General features: G+C 36.3%; 1 protein-coding gene and 1 non-coding gene across 3 annotated transcripts in view; both read right to left on the reverse strand.

Annotated features, from left to right (window-relative positions):
- Positions 1-2,886: 2,886 nt before the first annotated feature.
- LOC144454590 (U6 spliceosomal RNA) lies at positions 2,887-2,994 on the reverse strand. Its single transcript, XR_013483111.1, has one exon. It is a non-coding gene; the product is annotated as a U6 spliceosomal RNA (small nuclear RNA).
- Positions 2,995-9,475: 6,481 nt separating this feature from the next.
- Positions 9,476-25,140, reverse strand: part of PDK1 (pyruvate dehydrogenase kinase 1) — a 30,276-nt gene continuing 14,611 nt past the window's right edge. For both annotated transcript variants that reach the window (XM_020990972.1, XM_020990973.2), the window contains exons 9-11: positions 21,452-21,562; positions 11,834-11,947; positions 9,476-11,413 (exon numbers count right to left, since the gene is read on the reverse strand). In XM_020990972.1, coding sequence (XP_020846631.1) covers positions 11,273-11,413; positions 11,834-11,947; positions 21,452-21,562 — 366 coding nt within the window. In that variant the 3' untranslated portion in view covers positions 9,476-11,272. The remainder of the gene's footprint in view (positions 11,414-11,833; positions 11,948-21,451; positions 21,563-25,140) is intronic.

Below are 25,140 nucleotides of genomic sequence, written 5' to 3' on the forward strand. Positions count from 1 at the left end.
AATCTATGCTTCAAAGGCCTTTTATTGAAAATAATTTTTATTACAGTATGGTCAGGGAAAGATACATTTAATATTTCTGCTTTTATGACAAATAGGTATACTCATTGCTATTCTCACTCAGTATTCCCCAATATCTATCATATTTTTTTCTAAAATTCTATTCAGTCGCTTAACTTCTTTCTTGTTTATTTTATGGTTAGATTTATCTAAGTCAGAGAGGTGAAGTTGAGGTCCTTCACTATTAGAGTTTTACCATTTCCTCCTGTAACTAAATTTAACTTCAGATATTATGTCATTTGGTATATATATGTTTAGTAATGATATTAATTCATTGCCTGCAGTACCTTTCAGGGAAATGTAATTTCTGTTTATCTCTTTTAATTATATCTATCTTTGTTTTCTTTGTCTGATATGGCTTTTTTTACCTTTTTTACTTCAGCTGAAGTACAATCAATTCTGCTGTAGCCCCTTATTTTAACTCTGAGTATCTTTTGGGTTCGAATGCTTATTTAAACATATATATATATATATATATATATATATATATATATATATATATATATATATATATATGTATATGTATATATAGTTTCTTATTAAAAATATTAGATTCTGGTTTCTAATCCATTCTGCTATATGCTTCTATTTTCTGGGTGAGTTCATCCCATTCACATCCAGAGTTGTGATTGCTGTGTATGTCCTCTTATCCTATTCTTATACTTATCTTTCTTTTTAACCCTGCACTTTAATTGCTTCTGACCACTGCCTCCCTGAAGTGCCATCCTTTTTATTCCCATTTGTGCTTCTTTCTCTTGATCCTTTTCCCTCCTACTTCCCTGTTGGCTAAGATGAATTTTTGTATCTAAATATGCGTATGCTTATTCTTCCCTCCTTGAACCAGTTCAGATAAGAGTGAGGTTCAAGTGTTAATTACTACACCCCAGAACTGTCTCCTTATATGTACCATTTGTACAAGATAATTGGTCCCATTCTTCCTCTCCCAGCGCATCCCTCTTTCTTAGCCTTGCATTCTTTTTTTTTTTTAGATTATCCCAACATAATAGACACACTCAGGTACCCTAAGTAGACTCCCTCTAACTGCCCTAGTGATAATAAAGTTCTGAGGGGTTATATGAATCATATCTCCATAAAAGAATGTAAACAGTTTTAACCTTTTTTAACTTCTTCATAGTTTCTCTCTCATGTTTACTTTTAAAATATACATATATATGTATATATATTTCCCAGTTAGATGTAAAGACAATTTTTAACATTAATTTTTTTTAAAAATTTTGAATTCCAAATTTTCTCTCCCTCTGTCACGTCCCCACTCCCTAAGACAGTAAGCAACTTGATATAGATTATACATATTCAATTAAGCAAAACATAGTACCACATTAGTCATGTTGTGAAAAAAGACACAGACCCAAAGGAAAAAAATCGCACCAAAAAATACAGAACGTGAAAAATACTATGCTTTGATTTGCCTTCAGACTCCATCTCTTCTTTCTCTGGAGATGGATAGCATTTTTCATCATGAGTACTTTGAAATTGTCTTGGATCATTGTATTGCTGACAATAGCTAAGTCATTCACAGTTGATCATTGTGCAGTATTGTTGTTATTGTGTACTGTTCTCCTGGTTCTGCTTAACTTACTTTGCATCAGTTCACATAGATCTTTTCAGGTTTTTCTGAAATCTGCCTGCACATCATTTCTTATTGCACATTAATATTCCATTATAATCATATACCACAATTTCTTCAGCAATTCCCCAATTGATGGGCATCCCCTCAATTTCCAATTCTTTGCCACCACAAAAAGAGCTGCTATATTTTTGTACAAATAGGTCCTCCCTCCCCTACTTTTTTTAATCTTGTTGGGATAAAGAACTAGTAGTGGTATTTCTGGGTCAAAGGGTATGCATATATTTTTGTACATATAGGTCATTTCCCCTTTTTGAAAGATCTCTTTGGGATACAGACCTAGTAGTGGCATTGCTAGATCAAAGGGTACGCATAGTTTTATAGCCCTTTGAGTATAGCTCCAAATTGCTGTCCAGAAAGGTTGGAAAAGTTCATAATTCCACCACATTAGTGTCCCCACTTTTCCACATGCCCTCCAACATTTGTTATTTTCCTTTTCTGTCATATTAGTCCATCTGATAGGTATGGGGATGAGTTGTTTTAATGTGCATTTCTCTAATCAATAGTAATTTATAACATTTTTTATATGACTACAGATAGCTTTGATTTCTTCATCTGAAAATTACCCATTCATATCTTTTGACCATTTATCAATTAGGAAATGACCAGTATTTTTACAAATTTGAATCAATTCTCTACATATTTGAGAAATGAGGCCTTTATCACTTGCTATATAAAATTGTTTCCCAGTTTTCTGCTTTCCTTCTGATCTTTGTTGCATTGGTTTTGTTTGTGCAAAACCATTTAAACTTAATAGAATCAAAATTGTCCATTTTACATTGTAGTAATGCTCTATATCTCTTGTTTGGTCATAAATTCTTCCCTTCTCCATAGATCTGACAGGTAAACTATTCCTTGTTCTACTTTGTTTATGTCATCACCCTTTATGTATAAATCATGTATCCATTTTGATCTTATCTTGGTGTAAGATGTTGGTCTGTACCTAGTTTCCGCCATACTGTTTTCCAGTTTCCCACCAGTTTTTGTCAAATAGTGAGTTCTTGTCCCAAATGCTGGGGTCTTTGGGCTTATCAAACAGTAGATTACTATGGTAATTTACTACTGAGTCTATTCCATTGATCCACCACTCTATTTCTTAGCCAGTACCACATAGCTTTGAAGATTACCACTTTAGAATACAGTCTGAGATATGGTATGGCTAGGCCACACATTCCTTCACAAAAAATATGGAATGTTTCATGAATTTGTGTGTCATCCTTTGCACAGGGGCCATGCTAATCTTCTCTGTACCATTCTAATTTTAGTATATGTGCTGTTGAAGCAAGCATTCATGTTTACCTTTTTACTTTTCTCTTGAATCCTATGTTTGAGTGTCAAATTTTCTATTCAGCTCTAGTCTTTTCATCTGGTATATGTGAAAATGATCCATTTTATTAAATATCAATTTTTCCCCTATAGGATTATACTGTTTTGCTAGGTAGGTTATTCTTGGTTGTAATCCTAGATGCTTTGCTTTCTGTGATATCATATTCCAAGCCCTCTGGTTCTTTATACTAGTGATTCCTAAATCCTGTGTAGTCTTGACTATGGTTCCATGTACTTGAATTCTTTTTCTGGCTACTTGCAGTATTTTTTTCCTTGAACTGGGAACTCTGGATTTTCATTATAATATCCCTCAGAGTTTTAATTTGGGGGTTTCTTTCAGGAGGTGACTGGTGAATTCTTTCCATTTCTGTGTCCTTTGAATCCTAGATATCTAGGCAGTTTTTCTTTATAATTTTTGAAGTATGATATCCAGAGTTTCTTTTTTTTAATGGTTTTCACATGGTCCAACAGTTCTTTTTTTTGGGGGGAGGGGGGCAATTGGGGTTAAGTGACTTGCCCAGGGTCACACAGCTAATAAGTGTCAAGTGTCAACTGAGGCCAGATTTGAACTCAGGACCTCCTGACTGCAGGGCCCGTGCTCTAGCCACCGTCTCACCTAGCTGCCCCTCCAACAATTCTTAAACTATCTATCCTAGATCTATTTTCCAGGTCAGTTGTTTTTCCAATGAGCTATTTCACATTTTCTTCTTTTTTTTTAGTCTTTTGACTTTTTCATTTCTGTATGTCTCAGTGAGTCATTAGATTTCATTTGACCAATTTTAATTTTCAAGGAGTTCCTTCAGTAAGATTTTGTACCTCTTTTAACAAATTATTAATTCTCTTTTCATATCTTTCTTCCATAGCTATTTTTTTAAAAAAATCATGCTTAGCTCCTTAGTGCTATGCTTCAAGAATTCTTATTGGGTTTGTGTCCAGTCTGCATTTTTTCCTGACTTTGTTTGTAGATGCTTTCAAGTTGTTTCCTTCTTCTGTGTTTGAGTCTTGCACTTCCTTATCACCATTGTAACTCTTTATTGTGGGAGTTTCTTTTTTTTAATTTTCATCCTTGCTCATTTCTTCCGGCCTACTTCTCGACTTTGGCTTTATGATAATAATGTTGGGTTCTGTTCACTTCTTGGGGTGGGGGGATAAAGTGGGGAGAGGATGTCGGGCCTGAGCTTATGCTCTTCTGCTATTTTCACAATTCAGTCTATGGACTTGCATGTTTTCCGTGCTTCCAAAGTGGTGTGATCTGGGGAGAGGTGTGTTCACTGCCCTCTTCGTCTGAGTTCTTCTAGTTGGTTCTGTTGGCTTGCATAGAGTTGTTTCAGTAGACTGCTATTGAACTCAGTCACTGTTAGCTTGCTGGGAAATTCTACAGATTCAGAGCAAATGAACTGCTGGTTCCCCTTTGGTTTTGGTCTTCTGCCCTGATTATTCTGCTGAAGGCTTGTGTTGGGCTAAAGGCTAAAATGGAGTCACTGCTCTGCTTCTGCATTTGGAGCCACACAACAAAGTTTCTGGAACTTGTTTTATGCTCCATACTTAGCTAGAATCCTGCTTGCTTGTGATCACTTTCTGTGCCCGGAGTCTGTGACCCAGAGTATGTAATAGGCAAAAAAAAAAAAAAGCTGCCAAAAAAGACCTATTCTTTTTTTTTGGGGGGGGTAATGGAGGTTAAGTGACTTGCCCAGGATCACACAGCCAGTAAGTGTTATGTGTCTGAGGCCAGAATCAAACTCAGGTCTTTCTGAATCCAGGGCTGGTGCTCTATCCACTGTGCTCCCTAGCTGCCCCAAAAGGACATATTCTTGATCCCAGAGCTGGTTCAGGTGTTCTCTGGGTTCTTTTTCCACCCTGGTGTTCTCTCTCAACTCCTTTTTTGTCCCAGGGCACTATAATATTCCCTGTCCTCATGGCCATTGCCATCTGCCCCAATCCCTGCCCCACTGTTGGCAGACCTAAGCTTCCCTGGTCTGGAAAAAATGACTCAATGTGACTTTTTCTTGGCTTTCCCATTCAGAATTCAGTCCGGAGCATTTTATAGATTGTTGTAAAGATTTGCTGGGAATGAAGGCAAAAATACTTCTCACTCTACAATCTTGTCTCTGACCCCAGCATCTCTTTTCAAATGTAATGAATATGTCACTTTCTGTTAAACACTTTGTTTTCTCTGAACCATTTTCTTTCACAATGCCACCTAGGCTTTTGTACACTGAATTTGAATTGTATTTATGGGCTGTGTCTCTTCTTCTCAATACAAGATTTGGGAGAATTAATTTATAATTTGCCAATTTTTAAATGCTTCATTCTCAAGGCTGCATGTTTATAGTACCATGAAAGCGAATTTTGGGTTCCTCAAGGCTATGCCAGTGGAATGCAAACCCTGGAAAGTTCTACCATTCTGGAAAGGCTTTGAGTGCGGTCTCAGAAATAGATCAAGTATGCTTTCCAAGTAAGAGCAGTGAGAGGCTCATCACCAGAAGGCTAGCCGGTCAATATTGAAATTTTTGGCCATAGCAAGCCCTGAAACAAAGCTAAATATAAAATAGCCCTCTTTTCTGAGTGGCCTCTTCTTCTTCTTCTTCACTGAAATCAGCAGAGTAGCAAGAAAGGGGGCAGATGGTTCTAAGAGTCACAAGTCTTTAGACTATCTCTAAATTTCAATTTGACTGTTAGTATTTTAAATGTGACACCTTGTCCAAACACCAATGAGGATATACTGTTAAAGGAACTGAATGCTAAAGGAACGTGACATTCTTGCTATAAACAAAACAGAAAAAAGAAGTTGCCCTAAATGGAGGGATAGTTCACAAGTACTCCTTAAAAAACAAAGAAGAGTTGATGAAATTGGCTTATTGTATACCCAAAGGCAAAACATATTGCAGTATGGAAGACATTTACAAAAAGTTCACCAGGAAAATAATTGTAGGGAAAGATCTAAAAGAGAACACTGAGGAACAAGAAGTCAACTCCTCTTCCCAGCTCATTGCATTGGAGGAACATGGGAAGTGGTATATTTAGTACTGGAAAGGGTAGTCAAGAACACAGCATCTTCTGGGGAAGCCAGGTTTCCCTGATTGCAAGAAAACTAAAGGAATACGAGAGGAGGCGATCTAATATGAAGAGCAGTTTGTTAATCATAGAATAGGCATTCCACAAGGCCCAATGGAAGGGCAGGACAGAAAAGAATAGGAACGTCGGAGGGATAGGGTTAACATAAATGGAAAAAAGGGTGCAGGGAGTGGTAGCAAGAGAAAGGCACTTCTTCCTAGACAGTCTATAACTAAATAACAAGATTCTGGGTGGAGTAGATTTGACACCATGCTATCTTCATCCCTGGACATGTTTAAACATAAGAAACTTCTCTCTCCCTAGGTTGGTTTTGATGCAATACTTGTGACGTAGATCAGGGCCATTTATATTTCTGCAACTATTTATTATTTTATCCTGAATGTAACTACTTTTGGGGAATATCAAATTATATCCTTTCAGTAAATAACACAAAATGGACATTCTTTCTGAGTGGCTTACAAACTGAAGTTAAAACAATCATAATGGAACTAAATATAATTTGCTTTTAACCAATATATAGACAATGAAAATAAGAAACCTCCTTGCTTTTTCCATTAGGGTAAACAAAGAATTTCAAAAAGTACCACAAAAGTTTATAGTTGGAAGGAATTTCTTGGAAGGAATACTTGTAGATCTACATCCAAATGGCAGAAATTCCTCTTCAGATACAATATCCCCAACAAATTTTCCCATTGAAGACATACAAGGAGGACCCTACTACCTCCCAAAGTTGCCTCTTTCTGATAAATCTAATTGTTAGGAAATTTTTTTCTTCCATCATGCTGATATTTGCCTCTGTAATTTCTCTCCTTTATTCTTATGCTCTGAGGTGCCGAGCAGCAAAACATAATGGATAAGTATATTTATACATAAATAAACCAAAGTAATTTCAGGGCTCTGGAAACAAGCACTTAAAACTGAGAGAACCAGAAACCTCTAGAAAGAAGTTGGACAACTTAAGCCTTGAAAGGAACCATGGTCTCCTAAAGGAGAGGAGAGGAGAGAAGAGAGCAGAGCAGGCATAGGGAAAAACTTGCGCAAAAGCAGAGACGAGTAAAATGTAAGTGAAATAAGGAGGCAAATTAGATTAAAATAAAGAATACATGAGGGAGAGTAATGTCAAATCAACCTGGAAAGATAGGATGGAGCCAGATTATGAAGGGCTTTAAAGGCTAAATAGGGAAGTTTGTATTTTATCCTAGAGGCACCAGGGAGTCCCTGAAGATACTTGAATTAGGCCACTTCACCTGGTGACACATAAAGGAACTTCCTTAGCCTACTAGTTTCCAGTCTCCCCATCACCTGAATCACTTCTTCTGGACATGCTCAAGCTTTGCAGCGTTCCTCCCACTTGCTCCCCAATTTTCCCCATCCTTCCTCATTTGGATCCCTGGCCCTCCGGCTTCTACTTAATTCAACCAACATTTCAGCACATACTACAATGATAGTGTACTACATATTGTATCATAATAGCACAATTATCATTATTATAGCTAGCATTTACATAGCACATCAGTTTGCAAAGTGCTTTATAAATATTCCATTTGATCCACATGACAACCCTGTGAGGCAGATGCTATTATTACCCCCATTTTGATATTGCTGCTCAGAAGGGCTAGGCTAGGGCCCTGACAATAGCCACACCATACTATCCTTGACTCTCCAGAATCTCAATATAGTCAGGAGAGATGCAAAAGCTGCATTTCCTACGTTTTTGTATCCCATCAGCACCCAGCACATAATAGGTGCTCAATAAATGACCTACTGTCCTCACCATCACTATAATAGTAACATGTTTCTATAGTGTATCAAGGTTTACAAAGAGCTTTCCTCACAACTCATAAGGTAAAGTGAGCATTAACATCTTCCATTTCAAGAACACCGAGGAAATTAAAACAGCAAGTGATAGTGGGAATCGAGTGAACCGACACCATATTGTGACTCAACTCTAGATGTAGCTCGATTCCCTTTCACTTATGAATCTGGTCCAATTTCTGATTTGTGAGAAAACTATTCAAAATTATGAGAACTGTGAGAAAACCCTTATTACATTGCTTGAACCTAGCCCTGTGGGGCTGGGAAACTGGATCTCCTTTACCTGGTGCTTTGAGACTCAAGCACCTAGGTTATGCTGACCAGAAAGAATGACACAAGGAGTTTTCTCACAATCATACATCTCAAGCAACCCATGTCTTATCTAAGAACTGGCCCTATACTGGTCAATCACGTACTGTTCCCATTTTCCTTTGATTGAATAGTCACTTCAGGTGAGTGGACACCTCTTTTTCTGAATCCAGGGAATTGCACCTGTTCATTCTCCCCATCCCAACATGAAAAATCTTTAATCTTTCCTCCAATTAGAAATCAGATTACCTAATTTTGTATCCTGGTTTATGCCATTTTCTTCTAATTGGTCTCATTTAATGTTTTTAATGCATAAAAATCTGTCTCCCCCCCCCCACCAGATTCAGGGTTCACTGCTAAAGCTGAGGAAGACCATTGGTTCCTGATTTGTTATACAACTGGCATTCACTGCATAATAAATCAATATACTTAGAAACTTGAACCTTTGTTTCCTCAGTCATTTCATTTTTTACTCTCCACAATACTATTTATGTCTGGCCACTAAAGAAAAAAAAAAAGATTTATGTAAATCATAAAGCAGCAATTTCCTATTTTCACCTCATCCCTTTCTGATGAAAATTTACTTGAACATTAGGCATTGATAGGGAAGAATAACTGATTTTATTGTATAGGACATAGCAGCTCTGTAGTAAAAACTTAATTTTGAAAGGATTTTTTTTAAGCTTAATCCATGGTATCAATTTAGTTCCACATACAAAATGTTTCATAAAATTACACTTTATACTTCCATTTGAATATCTCACTTAAAATTTCCTGATTCAAGAAAAGGAAACTGCAGGTGGGTATGAACATAGCCAAAACATAAAACAGAATACCTACTTCACTATGACTTCCTAAAACAGTTCATAATTTTCTCAGCTGTACTGATTTAGAAAATGAATGACATCTATATTATTACAGTTAAAAAATTATCTCTACCATATTTGCATAAACTAGGTCCTGGTGAATATATGTTTTAAAACAGCTTAAAGCCATCAATAACTATTAACTAATCAGGTAATACGCTAAGCTATAAGGAACCAGGAGGAAACAAAAAATTTCATATGTTTACATTTCTGTGGATGATCACAATAATCAGAAAGAAGGCCACATCAATCACCCTATCTAAAAGTATATGTCTAAGTTAAGCTGTCTGAAGGAAAAGGACACCCCATATGATGGGATAAAAAAAAATAGAAATGTTAATCTTATACGCCTCAATTGCAAAAATTTTAAGAAAGACAATGACCATTTTATAATTTATTTAAAACCTGTTCTGATTTGAAGACTTCCAAAAGTTTATACATCATTATTGCTAGAAAGTTTGAAGACAGTTATAAACAGCATCTTTTGCCCTTCATCTACTAATACATAGTGAACTAATACACTGTGGTTTTTTTAGTAGTTGATCATTCTTCCAAAATTAGGTCACATTGCAACATTTATATAGCACGGACAGTGATACCTCATTTAACCTGCATAATCAGAAAACACACCATTCTTTATAAGTGAAACTATTTTCCAATAAAAAGTGCTTTTTAACAAAATGTATGAGATACTTCTCCCGCTGCCTTAAACAAAATGACATAGATTCACAAAATAGTCTTATTACTTCATAGTCACATCTCCAATACTGAAGAACTGACCTCTTTTTGGTAACTTATCACAAAAATCAATTACCGTTTTGTGCTGATAGAATGATGCTACCAAGATAAAGATGGCTTTTTATACTTAAGTCTAATCTCTGCTACCAATTGTTATTTATTCAATTCTTATTCTTTCTATTCTGCTGTGTTTTCTTACATATAATTACCTATATAATGGTCCCTCCTTTACAATCAGATTCCCAGAATTGAGGAGGCTGGGAGACTGACCAATTGAAAGAGGTTTTATTATGCTTTTTTAGATGTCTGTGGAAACCTAATCTAGACCTATATCATTACGCCCATGTGTTATGTGTGGATAATTCTACCATTATTAGGATCAATTTTTGGGGAGGAAGCTAGATCTGTGATTTCATTGTTACGGTGAACTTGAGTTTAAAAATTCCCTCCATCAACACAAATCAACTTACAATCTTAGGGAATTAAGGCAAAGAGAAGTTAAGTGGCTGACCTTTGGTAAACACAGCTGGTATGTGTCAAGGCAAGACTCAGACCTAGGTTTTCCTGACTCCAATGTTGGCCTTTTATCAATTATGTCACACTGCTTCTTAACGCCATAATTAGAATCACTACAACACAAGCTATAATCACATAGTAAACAGCTATCCCCTCAAAACTTTTGAGGATTTTGTTAAGGATTGCTAGTGATTTAGCAATAAAAATTTTCCTCCTGAAATTAACAAAAAGAACATTCAGTGTGAATTTCAAAGGATCTTGACTAAACATAGAGAGAACTAGATATCGATTGTTCAGAAAAAGAAAATTTACTTCTAAAAATAAGTGGCTCTAAAGTCAACTACAAAAGGAAATTATAAACAGCAGGTGGTATTAAATCCACAGGGTAATAATTTTCTGCCTTTATATGTGCAACCAATAGGCAGTTATTGATTAATGTGAAAACAATTTTAATTTACTCTCATTCCTGAGTAAAATTAAATAAAGCATAATAAGGTTTTCCAGAGTACAAAAAGGTAGTTAACCAATTAATCAGTACAATTTGGGAAATGCTTTTACTAGATATAAGATAAATTTCACGGGTCCCATAAGGAACCTGGAGATTTCTACAGCAGAAACTTAGTCCCTGAAGTCCAATGACAGGAAGCAAAACATGTTAGCCACATTTGTAGTAGTTAAAAGTAAATGTACACAGTAGCTAGAATTTTCTTTCTTCTTACAATTAAATGGTATAGTTCAATGCTTTAGGAGGTCTGAAAGAAAGCTATAGAATTCAGTTTCCATTTATTCTACCCAGTCAGTGAGTGTGAAAATCAGATGTGAAATGTTTTATGTAACAGTTTTCCAAAGTCCTTCTCAAATATAATACTAGAAACCCATTTTTGGTTTGTTGTTTTTTTTTTTCAGATGGCCTAGATTGCAGCTATGCACTGCGGAATGTGGTCATGTCTTTTGGTTCACTGCTTGGCACACACCAGTCATCTGCCTCATGATTGGCATTATAATGTTTCCACGCAGCTTTATTATACACTGGGAGCCTTTCCACTGACTCTGTCGATAGTGCCTAGAAGAAACAGAAACTCATATTAAGTTCAGTTTACAACACAGCCATTGATACTTTAAAATGGACACGTTTAGCCATTGTGAATGGTTTCTCTACTAGATTAAGAGCGTGGCCTCATGGCCACTGTAGGAAAACAAAGGTAACCAACTTGATAAGCTAGGTTTACCACTTATCTCACTGTGGTGTTTCTCAAAGACCATTAAGATGCATTTTTTACACTCACACACATACACAACAGGTACACATACATAACAGGCACACTCACACACATATACAACAGGCACACATACACAACAGGCATACATATATGCACATCCACTGATGTACAGTTGGATTATAACTTAAAATTAAGCTTTTTGACAAATCAAAGACAAACTAAGACAGACTGATCTGGTAAATAAAAAGAGCTGTAGTCATTACCTTAATGTAAATAACAGCATCTGTCCCGTAACCTTCTAAGGAATACAATTTCAGGTCACCTTGAAAGTACTGTGCATAAAGCCGAGATATGGGCAATCCATAACCAAAACCAGCCTTTTAAATAAGAGTAAGAAAAAAAAAACAACAAAACTGGTGTAAGTTATAATCATAACTCCCAGATCCATTTATTAGACTTATTAGACTACACTTTGTTCACTTTTACATGTTAACATAAATCTGAAAGGCAGCTAGAGAATTTTTCATTTCAATGCCCAACAACAGTTTATTATAAATAACGAGCCTTAAATCTAAGTACTTTTTTTTAAACCTTCAACTCTGTTTACTCAAAACTCCTTTTTCCTTTATTTTATAGAAAACAGCTTGAGTACTGTTGCTAAGTTGACCATTATATGACACAGCCCAAACTTCCTTTTTCTTTGGTATAATTTATTTTTGGCTACCTCTTTCAAAATAACATTCATCTCTGACCATTTCTAAAAGCACCAAGGAACAGAAGATTAATGGATTTGGAGTCAGAAGACTGTGGCTTGAGAATTGGATCCGCTACTTACTAGCAGTGTAGACCTTGGGCAAGTCACAAAAACTTTTCTAAGCTTCAATGTCCTCATTCTGTAAAATGAAAATAATAATAGACTACTAAGTACTTCATAAGGTTTACTGTAGGGATAAAAGGAGATAATGTGCGTAAAGCATTCTGATGCCATGAAATTGCTAAAAACAAATGTCACCTATTTGACACTTATTTTTTCTAATTTTGGCCTTAAAAAGCTGTGATTATAAATCTAATACCATGGGAAAAAAGAATTGCATTACTTTAGCCACATCATGAATTTTCTTTAAGTTCTCAATCTCATGAACTCTTTACTAAGCCAACTTCCTTAGCTCCACTGTCACTTTTATCACAAATGCTTTCACTTACATAATGGTTACAACAGACTCATTCATACGTACATGCATGCATACTTATACACACCCATCATCTGTGCCTTAGGATCTAAATTCATCACTAAAATGGTCTTAACTATAGATTTCCAACCAGCTTCTCCTTGCTAATTAGAATCAGCAATAGTAAAATAAAACTGTTTTAATAAAAAATAAAACTTTTAAATATCATTTTGCTTAAAGCATCTTAGACTGCCTGTTACAATAGTTTTCCTTTCCCAACAGCAACCTAATTATAACGAAATTCTTCACTGTGACTAGGGCATGATTTGAGCAATATGATGCCTTGTAAAAAAAGTTTTATATGTAACATCTTAATTTACAATAAAACTGTAATAATGACAATTTTTCTTTTATATTTACCCATAAGCTTACTTTTTTTAAATTTTTGGGTCTCTCAGCATCTGTATTAGACATGTACCTGTTCACTTAAGACCATACTTCCCATATTTCTTGAGCAATTTGTACCTACAGACAATAGTGTTCCAGTTAGGAATTATTCCACCAAGACTCAAGCTCTGGATGTCATAGGTTTTTTTTTTCCTTTGAAATGTCTCTTTGATAATTTCTTTTGCATTCCCAATGCCAAACACTCTAATCCAGATGCTCAAAGCATCATGGTACAGTAAGAGAGCACTGGATTAAGAGTCAAAATGGCCTACATTGAAATCTCATTATTTATGTAACAATGCACAAGTCACATATTTTTCTACTTTCATCATCCATAAAATAAAGGGGCTGAATTGCCCCTTCCAGCTATAAATCCTAAGACTCAATGAGTTAATACAAGGCTTATAATTAGTCTCCCTAACTCCAGTCTCTCCCCTCTCTCATGCATAACACTACCAAAATTATTTCCTATAAAAGTATTTTTTTTTTACTATATCACCCCACCACCACTACTTGCATACCTAAAAGAACTCACCAACTCCCAACCACATCAAGTCCTTTTTTTTTTTTTTTTTGGTGAGGCAATCGGGGTTAAGTGACTTGCCCAAGGTCACACAGCTAGTAAGTGTCAAGTGTCTGAGGCTGGATTTGAACTCAGGTCCTCCTGACTCCAAAACTGGAACTTTATCCACTGTGTCACCTAGTTGCCCCAGCAATCACATCAAGTTCAAAATCTTGTGCTTTACTTTTAAGATGTTTCCACTGCAAATTTCATTTCTCAACCTGTTTCAGCCAGCTAGGTCTATCCACTGTCCTCTACAACTGTGAAGTCAAACTCAAAGAGAAACAGGAGCCCTTAAACTGTATATAAGGATCTTATGAGCCACACACTAACTTAGAAAACTACACTTTTATATGTGTGTGTGTGTGTGTATATGTATGTATGTATTTTTTATAAATACATTAACATCAGACAGGAATTACACTTTAATCTGATTCAGGTTGCGCTCAGCAGTGTTGTGAGCCACATGTTTGCTTGACACCTCTGCTCTACACATTCCATGCTCATTACTGCCTCTCTTTGACCATGCTGGTTCCCCTCCCCAAAAATGTCCTGTCTACTCTCTTGTAGGACCCCTATATGAAGTCCTATTACACTTGTCATGAATAATACACCCTTTAGCATTTGTTCTCTAATTTTTCCATGTATGTTAAGACCATATCCCCCACTCCAAGCTCCTTAAAGGGAAGGATCATGTCTTATATTTCACATAATGTTAGGCACAAAATTGATACTCAATAAAATACTTCTTACTGATTGAAGAAATCATGGTTGTTCTGAATTGTCCGGCTAATTTATGAGTTGATTTTTTTAAAAGTGCTTTCTTAAACTGAGTTATTAAACAATGACAAGATATGTATATACACATATATGCATCTATATATGTATGTGAAAATAATATATATATGTATAGAAATATATAGATACATATGTACAGGGGTGTGGTGTGTGTGTGTGTATGTGTGTCTGTCTCTACACTGCTGGAGCCATGAAAAAGTATCTTTCCATAAGTTCTCCACAAAGAATCTACCTAACACACTAAAGGCCTTCTCTTGGGTCTCTTCAAATTTTCTGTATAACCAGTATAGGATTTGGACTATTTATCTGTTATCTTCACAGTATATGATCAATCACCTTCTTTTCTAGTCATGAACATCTCTTGCCCTACTTCTCACAAGCGAATTTGCAATGATAATTTGTGGCAGTCTATTCACACCTACCACGCATGCCTCTTTTCATTGTCTTCGGGTCCTTTGAGGTAATTGTCTGAAAGGGTGGCATTATTATTACTTTGTCACCATAGAATTATCTCTAGGAAAAGACTGATTTTTAAAGTCAAGCAAAATATTACCAAAAGTGTACAAGTCCCAGTAACAGTAAGAGGGATAATGTAAGAAGGATAATGATCTATTAACAAAGAAGTTTGTCTATTAAGTCCTACCATTTAGATCCAAATTCTGACTCGTCAAAGGAAGATGAACAATCTACCACCAGAGGATAGGAAGCCTCATTCTTTTAAACATGCTTCTGCTTTAATCAATTGGAAGAAAACATACGTATTTAACAAAGAGCAACTTAGTATTTAACAACTATTTTCAAAGGAACCCATAGCCTGGTATGATATGAAAGAGAACTCTGAGGGAAGATCACTACTGATGAATCTAGAATACAGATCTAGTTTCAAAACTAAAGAGCTAGACAATTAGCACAAAAGAAAAAGCAGGCATCTCTGGTTTCAACCAACTCAAGAGATGCACCCAGAATAGTCATCTCCAAGTCAGATTCCCAAAGAGGACCTCCTTGAACACCTCTCCAAACATGAGTTATCCCCACCAAATGCAACCAGGTCCAACTCATGGTTAAGGCCAGGTGAGCATACTTGAAGAACTGGCCCAAGGAATAGCAGCTTCACAGGGAAGAGAAGTAGAACTTCAACCACTAAGGCTGCTTCCTCAGGATACAGCATTTCCCAAAGCCACCACTCTGGCTCCTCCTCAATCATAAGACCATCAACTCAACTTCAGCCTTATGCCTTCTCCAGGCCAGTTTCCCAGGGAAACTCCAGCCAGTGTGCATCCTCCTGGGCCCTGAAAGGAACACAAGGGCCGAAATATTATACCACATATACCTCCTTTTACAGAGAAGTGAAGCCACCACTGCATCCTCAGGACAGGACAATGGTATGTGTACTCACATTATCACCCACTGCCTCTTTAATATGTACAGGAGCTCCCACCTTAGCTGCAACAGCCACGTCCCCAGCAGCCACCAGCTCTGTTGCCCTCAATGTCCCAGCACCCCACCTTCCAAGTACAACAGCTGACCCCATCTCAGCAGCAGTCACCACAGAAGGATCAAGGCTGGACACAGCCACCCCCCTGGTGAGGTGGGGGAGAAGAGCAGCCAAATGAATTATTCCCTTCTTTTAACCAGGAAGAACTGCAGCCTTTCATTCTGACCAAGATAATTGTTGGGCTTAGATTTACACTGCTTCTTCCTGACGGACAACTGTCTATCCCCTACCCCCCAGAAGATCTAGATACCAACTTGAGAGAACTGCCTTTCCTTCAAGGACATCTGACTGCGGAGATACCAGATGTTATAGACAAGCAAATCAATGACTTCTTGGCTGTGTGAAACGATTAATTCTTGAGTAATTTGAGGAATGTTGTAACTATGGTGTGACCCAGCACTATAATAGTGCCTGTGACTCTAAAAGTCTTCCTGAGATGGATGTTTCTTGCTTTCAGGGCTTGTGAACTCACTTATAAAATGGAAAAGAATAAAAGAATGCATTAGAAAAACAAAGAAATTCTAGAAATACTCCTGTCTGCAAATTATACTGTGCTGATTTCAAAACTATTTGAACTATATTCAATATAATAATTCATCCTTTTTTAATTCAAAGCAAATCTTTTCAAGAATTACATGGTAATGCCTTTATATGTAAAAATAAATGTATTTTTCTCATGTTCATGATGAAATTTATCCTGTTACTAATAACAGATAGCATTTATATAATGTTTTAAGGTTTATAAAATTCTTTACAAATATTATTTCATCTGATCTTCTTAACAACGTAGGAAGTACTATCCCCATTTTACAGATAAGGAACATGAGGCTCAGAGAGGTTAAATAATTTGCCCACGTTCACACAGCTAGTAAGCACCCAAGGTCAAATTTAAACTCAGGTCTTCATGATTACAGGACCAGTACACTCTAAACACTGCGAAACCCAGATGCTTCTTACTGAAAGTTTCACACCAGAATTAATAATCATTTTAAAGAAGTTGTGATTTTTTTTAACTGAAGCACCTTTTTCTCATCTGAATTATCACCTCATTTCTTTAAGTCCTAGATTTGTATATTAGATTTTCTTCTAGTAAAGCACACTAGTAATAAAACTTTTTTGAATTAACCTAAGTATTTTTTAAATAGTCTCTATGTTAATTAATTTTTCTATACATGGTCTTCAAACCCAATATGAACTACCATATTAACAGAATCTTACATTATTTTTCCATTTGTATAGCAAATTTTATGTTTTTCAAATTTATTATTTATATTTAGCTTTTTTTCTGTCTAAATTTTTAGTGCCAAATTCTCTCCCTCCTTCACACTCCTCCTCCACCCAGTAAGACAAGCAAAATGATAAATTAATTATACATGTGAAATCATGTAAAAAAATATTTTTATATTAGCCATATCACAAAAAAAGTATTAAAGCAAGCAAGAAAATTATACTTCTATTCACACTCAGAGTTCATTACTTCTCTCTCTGAACTGTCTTAGATTATTATATTCATCAGATTAGCCAAGTTTTTCACAATTGATCAGCATTACAACACTGCTGTTCCTGTACCCAATGAACTCCAGTTCTCATTTCACTTTGCATCAGTTCTATAGGTCTTACCATTTTTTCTGAAACCACCTCCCTCACCATTTCTCATAGCACAACAGTATTCCATCACATTCATATAACACAACTTGTTCAGCCATTCCCCAATTGACAAGCATCCCCTCATTTTCCTATTCCTTGCCACCACAAAGAGTTGCTACAAATATTTTTTCTTTTGCTTTGTCTGAGACCATTACCACTACCTCTACCTTTTTTTACTTCAGCTAAAGCATATTACATTCTGCTCCAGTCTTTTATTTTAGCTTTCTGTTTCAAGTGAGACTCTTGTAAACAATATATTTCTAATCCATTCTGCTATCTGCTCTCATTTTATCAGTGAGCTTATTCCATTTACATTCAGTTATGATTACTGTTTATTTCCCTCCATCCTATTTTTTTTGTTTATCCTTCTTTTCATCCTGCCCTCCTCAAAACTCTGCTTTGCTTCTGACCACTCCCTCCCTTAATCTGCCTTCCCATTTATTATCCTTCCCTTTCCCATGTCTTACCCACTTTTCATTCTATTTCCCTATTGGGCAAGATAGATTTCTATACCCAACAGAGTGTGTATATATATTCTTCCCTCTTTGAACCAATTCTGATGAGAATAAAGTCAAGCACTGCCTGCCCTCCACTCATTTTCCCCTCCACTATAAAAGCTCTTCCTTGCCTTGCAAGCCTTTTTTACGTGAGAAAATTTTCCCCATTCTACTTCTCCCTTCCCCCTTCTCCCAATGCATCCCTGTCTTATCCCTTCATTTTATTTTTGGGGACACGGAAATCATCCCAATATATCTGACTCATACGCATGCCCTCTGTCTATGCAGACTCCTTCTAATAACTGCCTTAATAATAATAAAGCTCTTAGGAGTTAATATATCATCTCCCCACATAGACTGAAATGTAAACAGTTTAATTATATTGAGTCTCATGATTACTCTTTCACATTTACTTTTTGTGCTTCCCTGATTCTAGTGTTTGAAAGTCAAATTTTCTATTAAGTTCCAACCTTTTCACCAGGAATGATGGAAAATTCTCTATATCATCAAATGGCCATTGCCTCCCCCCACACCCCCACTCAGTTTTGCTGGGTAGGTTCTTCTTAATTATAATTCTATCTCCTTTGCCTCTGGAATATCATTTTCCAAGCCTTCCACTCCTTTAAAATGACAGCCACTAAGTCATGTGTGATCCTGACTATAGTTCCATAATATATGGTTTCTTTCTGGTTAACTTGCAATATTTTCTCCTTTACTTGGGAACTCTGGGATTTGACAATAATATTCCTGGGAATTTTTATTTTGGGATCTCTTTCATATGGTGATCGACAGATTCTTTTAATTTCTATTTTACCCTCTGGTTCTAGGATAACAGGACAGTTTCCTTTGTTACCTAGTTAGTGCCCCTGTTCACCTGCAATCACAAGCTCTTGGCCCTGGAAATGTGGACAGATCCTCTGCTCTCCTGCAGCCACAAGTACGGGTGCTCCTCTCCACTTTGGAACTCTGACCAGGGCGCCTCTGCTCCCTTGCAATCAATCACAGTGCTTCCCTCCATGGTGAAACTGCAACCCAGATTTGAACTCAGGTCCTCTTGAACTTCAGGGCCGGTGTCTATCCACTGTGACACCTAGCTCCTCCCCCTCCTCCCCCCTGCACTTGTAATCTCTTTCTGACCTGTTGTTTGTTTGACCCTCTTACCATCTCCAAGCTGAAAACTCCTGAAGCTGCCACTGCTGTCACAGTCACCTATACTGGTTCACAGACCTTTCCTGTCAACCTCCTAAATTGTCTTAGGCTGGGAAAAATGTCTCACTGACCTTTTGTTGTCTCTGCCACTCCAAAAATTGATTTGAGGATTTATTTTAAAGCTGTTTGGAAGGGAATGTTGAGAGAGTTCAGCTGTACTCCTGTACTCCACCATCTAGCCTCCACCTCCAAAAAGGCTTGATTTTAACCAAAAGCTTAACTATGTCACATTTAATTTAGCTTTCAATCAAGTATTAACAATATTTTCAGTGTTAATATTTTCTCCTAAATGAATTTTAGGGATTACTTTGGCATAAAGGAAGTAAATGAATAAATGCAATACACTAGAACTAGGTTATATGATATGGGGCCACATTATAGGTAAATTTGTAATGAAGCCTTTCTGGTAAATCCCTGGGGAGGATTCAAAATTTTATAATGAATCTTGTTCTGGTCATGTTACAGAAAAAACATTATTGGTATTCCATAACCTAAAAAAATGAGGCTGTTCCAAAACTGCAAATCATCCATTTCAGAAAGATACTTATCATAGGAGAATCTAATCCAGACTTCAGCAAATGTGAAAATATCACTGACATAATTCAATAAAAGAAAATTTAGAGAACTTGACTCAAATCATTAAATAAGCAATAAAACTTAATAGAACCTACCTTTCTAAATTTTAAACTTTTTAGCAGGTTGTAACATAGATGACTCTTTCATTACTTGCCAATGATTACTCCTGTTAGATTATAGTAAGGGTCCTTGAACCCAAGGATTTTCTTATTTCAAGTTTGCCTCTTTTAGCATAGTTCCATAAACATACTTCAGTAATTTAAAGTTGTGTGATACCATCGCCATGAATATTCCTTCCACCAATGCAGATAACTTCTATGCCTTAGCAGACTGTCTTCATGAGTAATTGTAGTTAAAAAATCTGTAGCTCAGTGGCCAATTTTCTGGTGATGAACCTCTCTGAATTTAGCTAAACTAGCTCTCATATGAGACACACAGGCCCTCACTTAGTTTTTTGGGGCCGCCACAAAAGCTAATGTAATCTTGAGCTGCATTACAACAGGACTAGCTTTTGGAAATAAAGTATGTCCCTCTCTAATCAGCTCTCCTCAGATCTCATCTGAAGTACTATGTTCTGGCCACCACAATTTAAGGTGGTGTGTCTAGAGAGGAGCAACCAAAATGATAAAGGACTTTTGAGTTCAGGTCAAGTGAAGGAACTGAGGATATTTAGCTTGGAGAAAAACTCAGGGGGGACAGCATATCTATGTTCAAATACCTAAAGTTCTGTCATGTGGAACAGGAACAAACTCATTCTGTTTGGCCCGAAAGCACAAAACTAGGAACAATGGGTAGATTTTGCAAAAAAACAAACTGACTTCATGTCAGAAAAATTGCCTCACAATGAGAGCTGTCCAAAAGTGGGACGGGTTGTCTAGAGAAGTGGCAGGTTACCCTTCATTAGCAATCTTCAAGCACAGGCTGGATAACCACTTGTTAGGTATGTTATGGTATGCATTCCTTTAGGGTACAGGTTGGACTAGATGGCTATTAAGGTCCCTTCCAACTCTCAAATTCTGTGATTTGTGACGAACATGTTTAAGATTTTTCCAGACCTTCTAATGTTTGTACTCTGGTGGTATAACCTTCAAGTATCCAGAATCACCTCAATGCTATGATGAGGCATCAGAGGAGAGCTTTACTTAATTCAATTCAACAAGCATTTATTAATCTATTCTCATACCACGTTAGTAAAAATATGCCAGAATGTGATTTACTACTTTTTGGCTTTGAAAATCTAATGAATATTCACTTCTATTAATTTTGTCTATCTTAATACATGAACTTACTCCAAAAGATTTTTTTTTAAAAGTAGGCACTGTTTTCTTTACAGAATGATCTTCCTTTATTCCTTGTGTAGAACCCCATCTTGTGGCCATACTGAGTAGTTTTTAAATGCTGCCTTTGGTAGCCTATCTCTTTTTACCTTGGGTAGAAAGGAACAACACTAGATCATATTTCATTATTACAAGATTACACACCAGCGGTACAGCCCGAGATGTCTCAACACGAGGTCGGGGTGCAGTTGAATACATGTAGTTGAAGAGTCTATCGATTTTTCTCAAAGGAACACCACCTCCACGATCACTCATCTAAGAGAAGAAAACATATTTTCTAACATTATCTTACAAAAGAAAAACAGCATTAACCTAGCACACATAGCTTTTGAAACAAAGACTTTTTAAATCAGGCACCTGATAAGTCAGATCCAAGACATGAGAACATATAGACACTGTCTTTATTGGAAGTTCTAAGAACTGAGGCAAAGAAAATCCCTTATGTGCCTATTGTAATTGGTTAATTCCTATTGAATAAAACCTACCCCCATGAAGAGTAAAAGGCAATGATTTTACACAAAGATTAGAGTGCTGCTACAATGAAGTCTGATTAAGTGCTGAATTTGGGTCCTTATTCGAATGTTACTTAAAAATTTTTTGGAAAAGTAACTATAACACTGTTCTGCCTATAGCAAAACAACATGAACAATTTTACTGTGAGAGAAGAACATATAAATTCCTTAAGTCTTTGTATAGTTTTAAAATTTTAACAAACTGTGGCATATAAATAGGATTAAAAGTCAAACTAACTTTTTTTCCTCACAATTCATATGAGCTTTAATTCTGTCAGTCAGAGGAGTTTATCACTTTTCACAAGATTTGAAATAAGGCATTGTATATGATTGCACGGCACAGTTGTCTGAGCCTTAGTAAATTTGTTTTAAATACCATACCATACCATACCTAACCTGTTAATTAATTTTTAGAGAGTGTAAGACCTATGAAGACCCAATATATGAAAACTGGTGTAGGAGAGCTAAGAGCAAGTTTGAGACAATACTCAGATTCAAATACCCATAGGCGATAAAGTAGAAATTTGTCCTAAAAATTAACGAAGTGGGTCCTAGGAACTTAATTATATAAAGGATTTTTCATATTATTCCTTAATCTAGAGTAGTCAATTTTTAATGTAAACACTGGGTATTTCTAATTCATTTGCAACTGGCTACACGAGTAATCAACATGTTAGCTAGCTACTAAATAAAATATATATAAAAGCTGTCTTTACCACTCCCAAAGTGACCAAGGTATTAATCTTCAATAAACAAGCACGCAGAAATACATTTCATCCTTTAGGAATGGCAACTGAAACAAGTCAGATAATGATACATAGGTCCCACTGTTTGGTTTTATTTACTCTTTCTACAGTTATTATAACTCAATTGCTGCTGAAAGGATTTAGTTTAGCTCTGAATAAAAAGGCAACTTGGCAAGAGGTTGTTTTAGAAAATGAGTCAGGAAAGCATGAGAAAAGCCAGAAAGCTGAGAAGCAACAAAAGTAATCTACCTAAGATAAAAGGAGAAAACTAGGCAGTAGAACTGCAAGTAAAAGCTAATGAGCTTATTTACCCTTTGAAACCCAAACACTGTATGTAAATGAAAATTTACATGAAACCACCTACAAAATTTGAGTGCATTAATGACATAATTTAAGTGCTTACTACAAAAATCATTTTAGCAGTAGAGGGGGGCCAGCAGCATTAGATACATTCAAGTAAATAAGTGATCTACTGTGGAATATTGTGTGGGAAAGCCCATCATAGTATTACTCTCTAATATTTTCACTAAGGATGCCTTTGACAAACATGTAGATTTTTTAAAAAAATAAATATTTCATGTAAATCAAAAATTTGGAATTTTTTGTTCTTTTTTGGGTAGTAATAAAGTTTAAATTTATTTCCATGCCTTTGGAACCTTCCCCTCCTTCAAATACCTTGATAATCAATAACTGGATACCCTCAAAATTGCATCAAATATAACACAGATATCCTCAGTTTATAACTGGTCTGGTCCTGCTTACTTTGCCATCCTTTTTCTCAAGTGCCTTGAGATTGTGATCAGTCAATAAATATTTACTAAGTGCCTACTAAATGCCAGGCACATTGCTAAGCACTGGGGACACAAATATGAAAGACGATCCCTTCCTTCAAGGAGCTTACAATCTAATGGGGAAGACATCACACAAAAGGATGCTAAAAAGGTTGGGGGGTGGTGTGGGGGGGGGTAGGTGAGGTCCAAAGGAATGCAGTTGTGTAGGAAGTGAAGAGATGGCTATCCTGAGCACACTCCTTAAATGGAGGTTTTAAGAAACTTCTCAGCCACCTCATCAGAGAGATCCCAGGGAAAAGGTACAGATGAGGGGTGAGTACCAAGGCTGATAAGTTCTACCAGGACTATGTCTAATTACCCATTGTTGGACAAGGATCTCACATTTAGAGTAGTTAAGAGCTAAGTTAAAGTTCTAGACATTTAAAAAACTGAAATCTTAGCACCATCTCCTTTTCTACCAAACTGCCATTTGTTAAAAGGAAGAAGATTTCTATGTAGGGGCTGGGGATTTAGTGGATTTAGATAAGCAAAAAAAAAAAAGGTCAAGAATTTCTTTTAACGAAAAGATTTTAAAAAGTACAAAAGGGGATACAAAGCAGTTTTGTTACTACTTTATTAAATTTCATATAGATTCACCTCATAAACTGAGTATGAGAGGTTCCATTTTTTGGACAAGTTTGTTCTTTTTGTGTATGAAAATATTTCATGACTGTTAAGTGCACAATAAAAAGAAAAACTATCTTCAGGCAAGTAGAAGAGGGATGTACAGAACTGAGGACCATTTTATATTTTGTTGTTGTGCTTTAATGAATTGCCATTACCCAAGAAGTCATCACCGAGAGAGCCCAATAGAGCTTAGCACAGTGCATGGCCATAGTAGGCACTAAATAAATGCTTACTGATTGGTGATAGAATTTTCTGTAATTAGCTAGACTGATCCTCAGAAAATGGACACCCTTGCCAGTATGACACTTACATCCCAAAGGCACAGCCTTAAAGACTCCAAAGTCAACCCCCCAGTCCTAAGGCACAGAAATAGAACTTTATGGTGGTAATAAGCTAATGAAGTTTAAATCAAATTCCACTTTGGATTATTTATAGTGAGTATTCGTGCATAGTAGTTTGAGTTGGAACCAGAGGGGCAAAATACTACATAATTTTGGACTGTAAAGATTTTTTAGAAGAGTGGAAAAAGTACTGACAAATACGAGGAATTTCAGTATCCTGTGGACTAAAAATTCACTGTGTGACTACAGGTAAGTCATTTAACCTCTATGGACTAAGAACCAGTTAAGTGACCCCAGGCAAGTCGTTTGCCATTTAACTTTACACACTGAAAAACGGCTATGCCACTGTGGGCAAGGCAGTTAACCTCTTTGAGCCACAGTTCTATTGTCTGAAACTTTTAATAAGAAAGAGGCTAGACTCTGAAAGAGTAACCAGAGTTCCCACCTTAACAAAATCTGGTCCCTGGAACCTTTGAAGTAGCTCTTCTAACACAAATTAAGGCAATAATTTAATATATGGAAATTTGGTGTAGGTGGTACACTTAAAAAAAAAACAAACTTGGATATGAAAAGGAATACTAGAGGCAAGGTAAAAAGCGGATGAAAGGTTGTATCTAGTTTAGGTTTTTTTTTTCTAGGACATCTCAGACTTCTAAAAAAAAGGATTTTTTTGGTTACTATCCCATAAAAATGATTCTTTGTATCCAACTGAAAAACAAAATTGCCAAGAATGAAGTCTTAAAGCAGAGCAAGCCTTAAAACTATGTTAAATGCATC

The sequence above is a fragment of the Phascolarctos cinereus genome, unplaced genomic scaffold (genome assembly GCF_003287225.1).
Source record: "Phascolarctos cinereus isolate Bilbo 61053 unplaced genomic scaffold, phaCin_HiC Scaffold_726;HRSCAF=1367, whole genome shotgun sequence".
Taxonomy (NCBI): Eukaryota; Metazoa; Chordata; class Mammalia; order Diprotodontia; family Phascolarctidae; genus Phascolarctos; species Phascolarctos cinereus.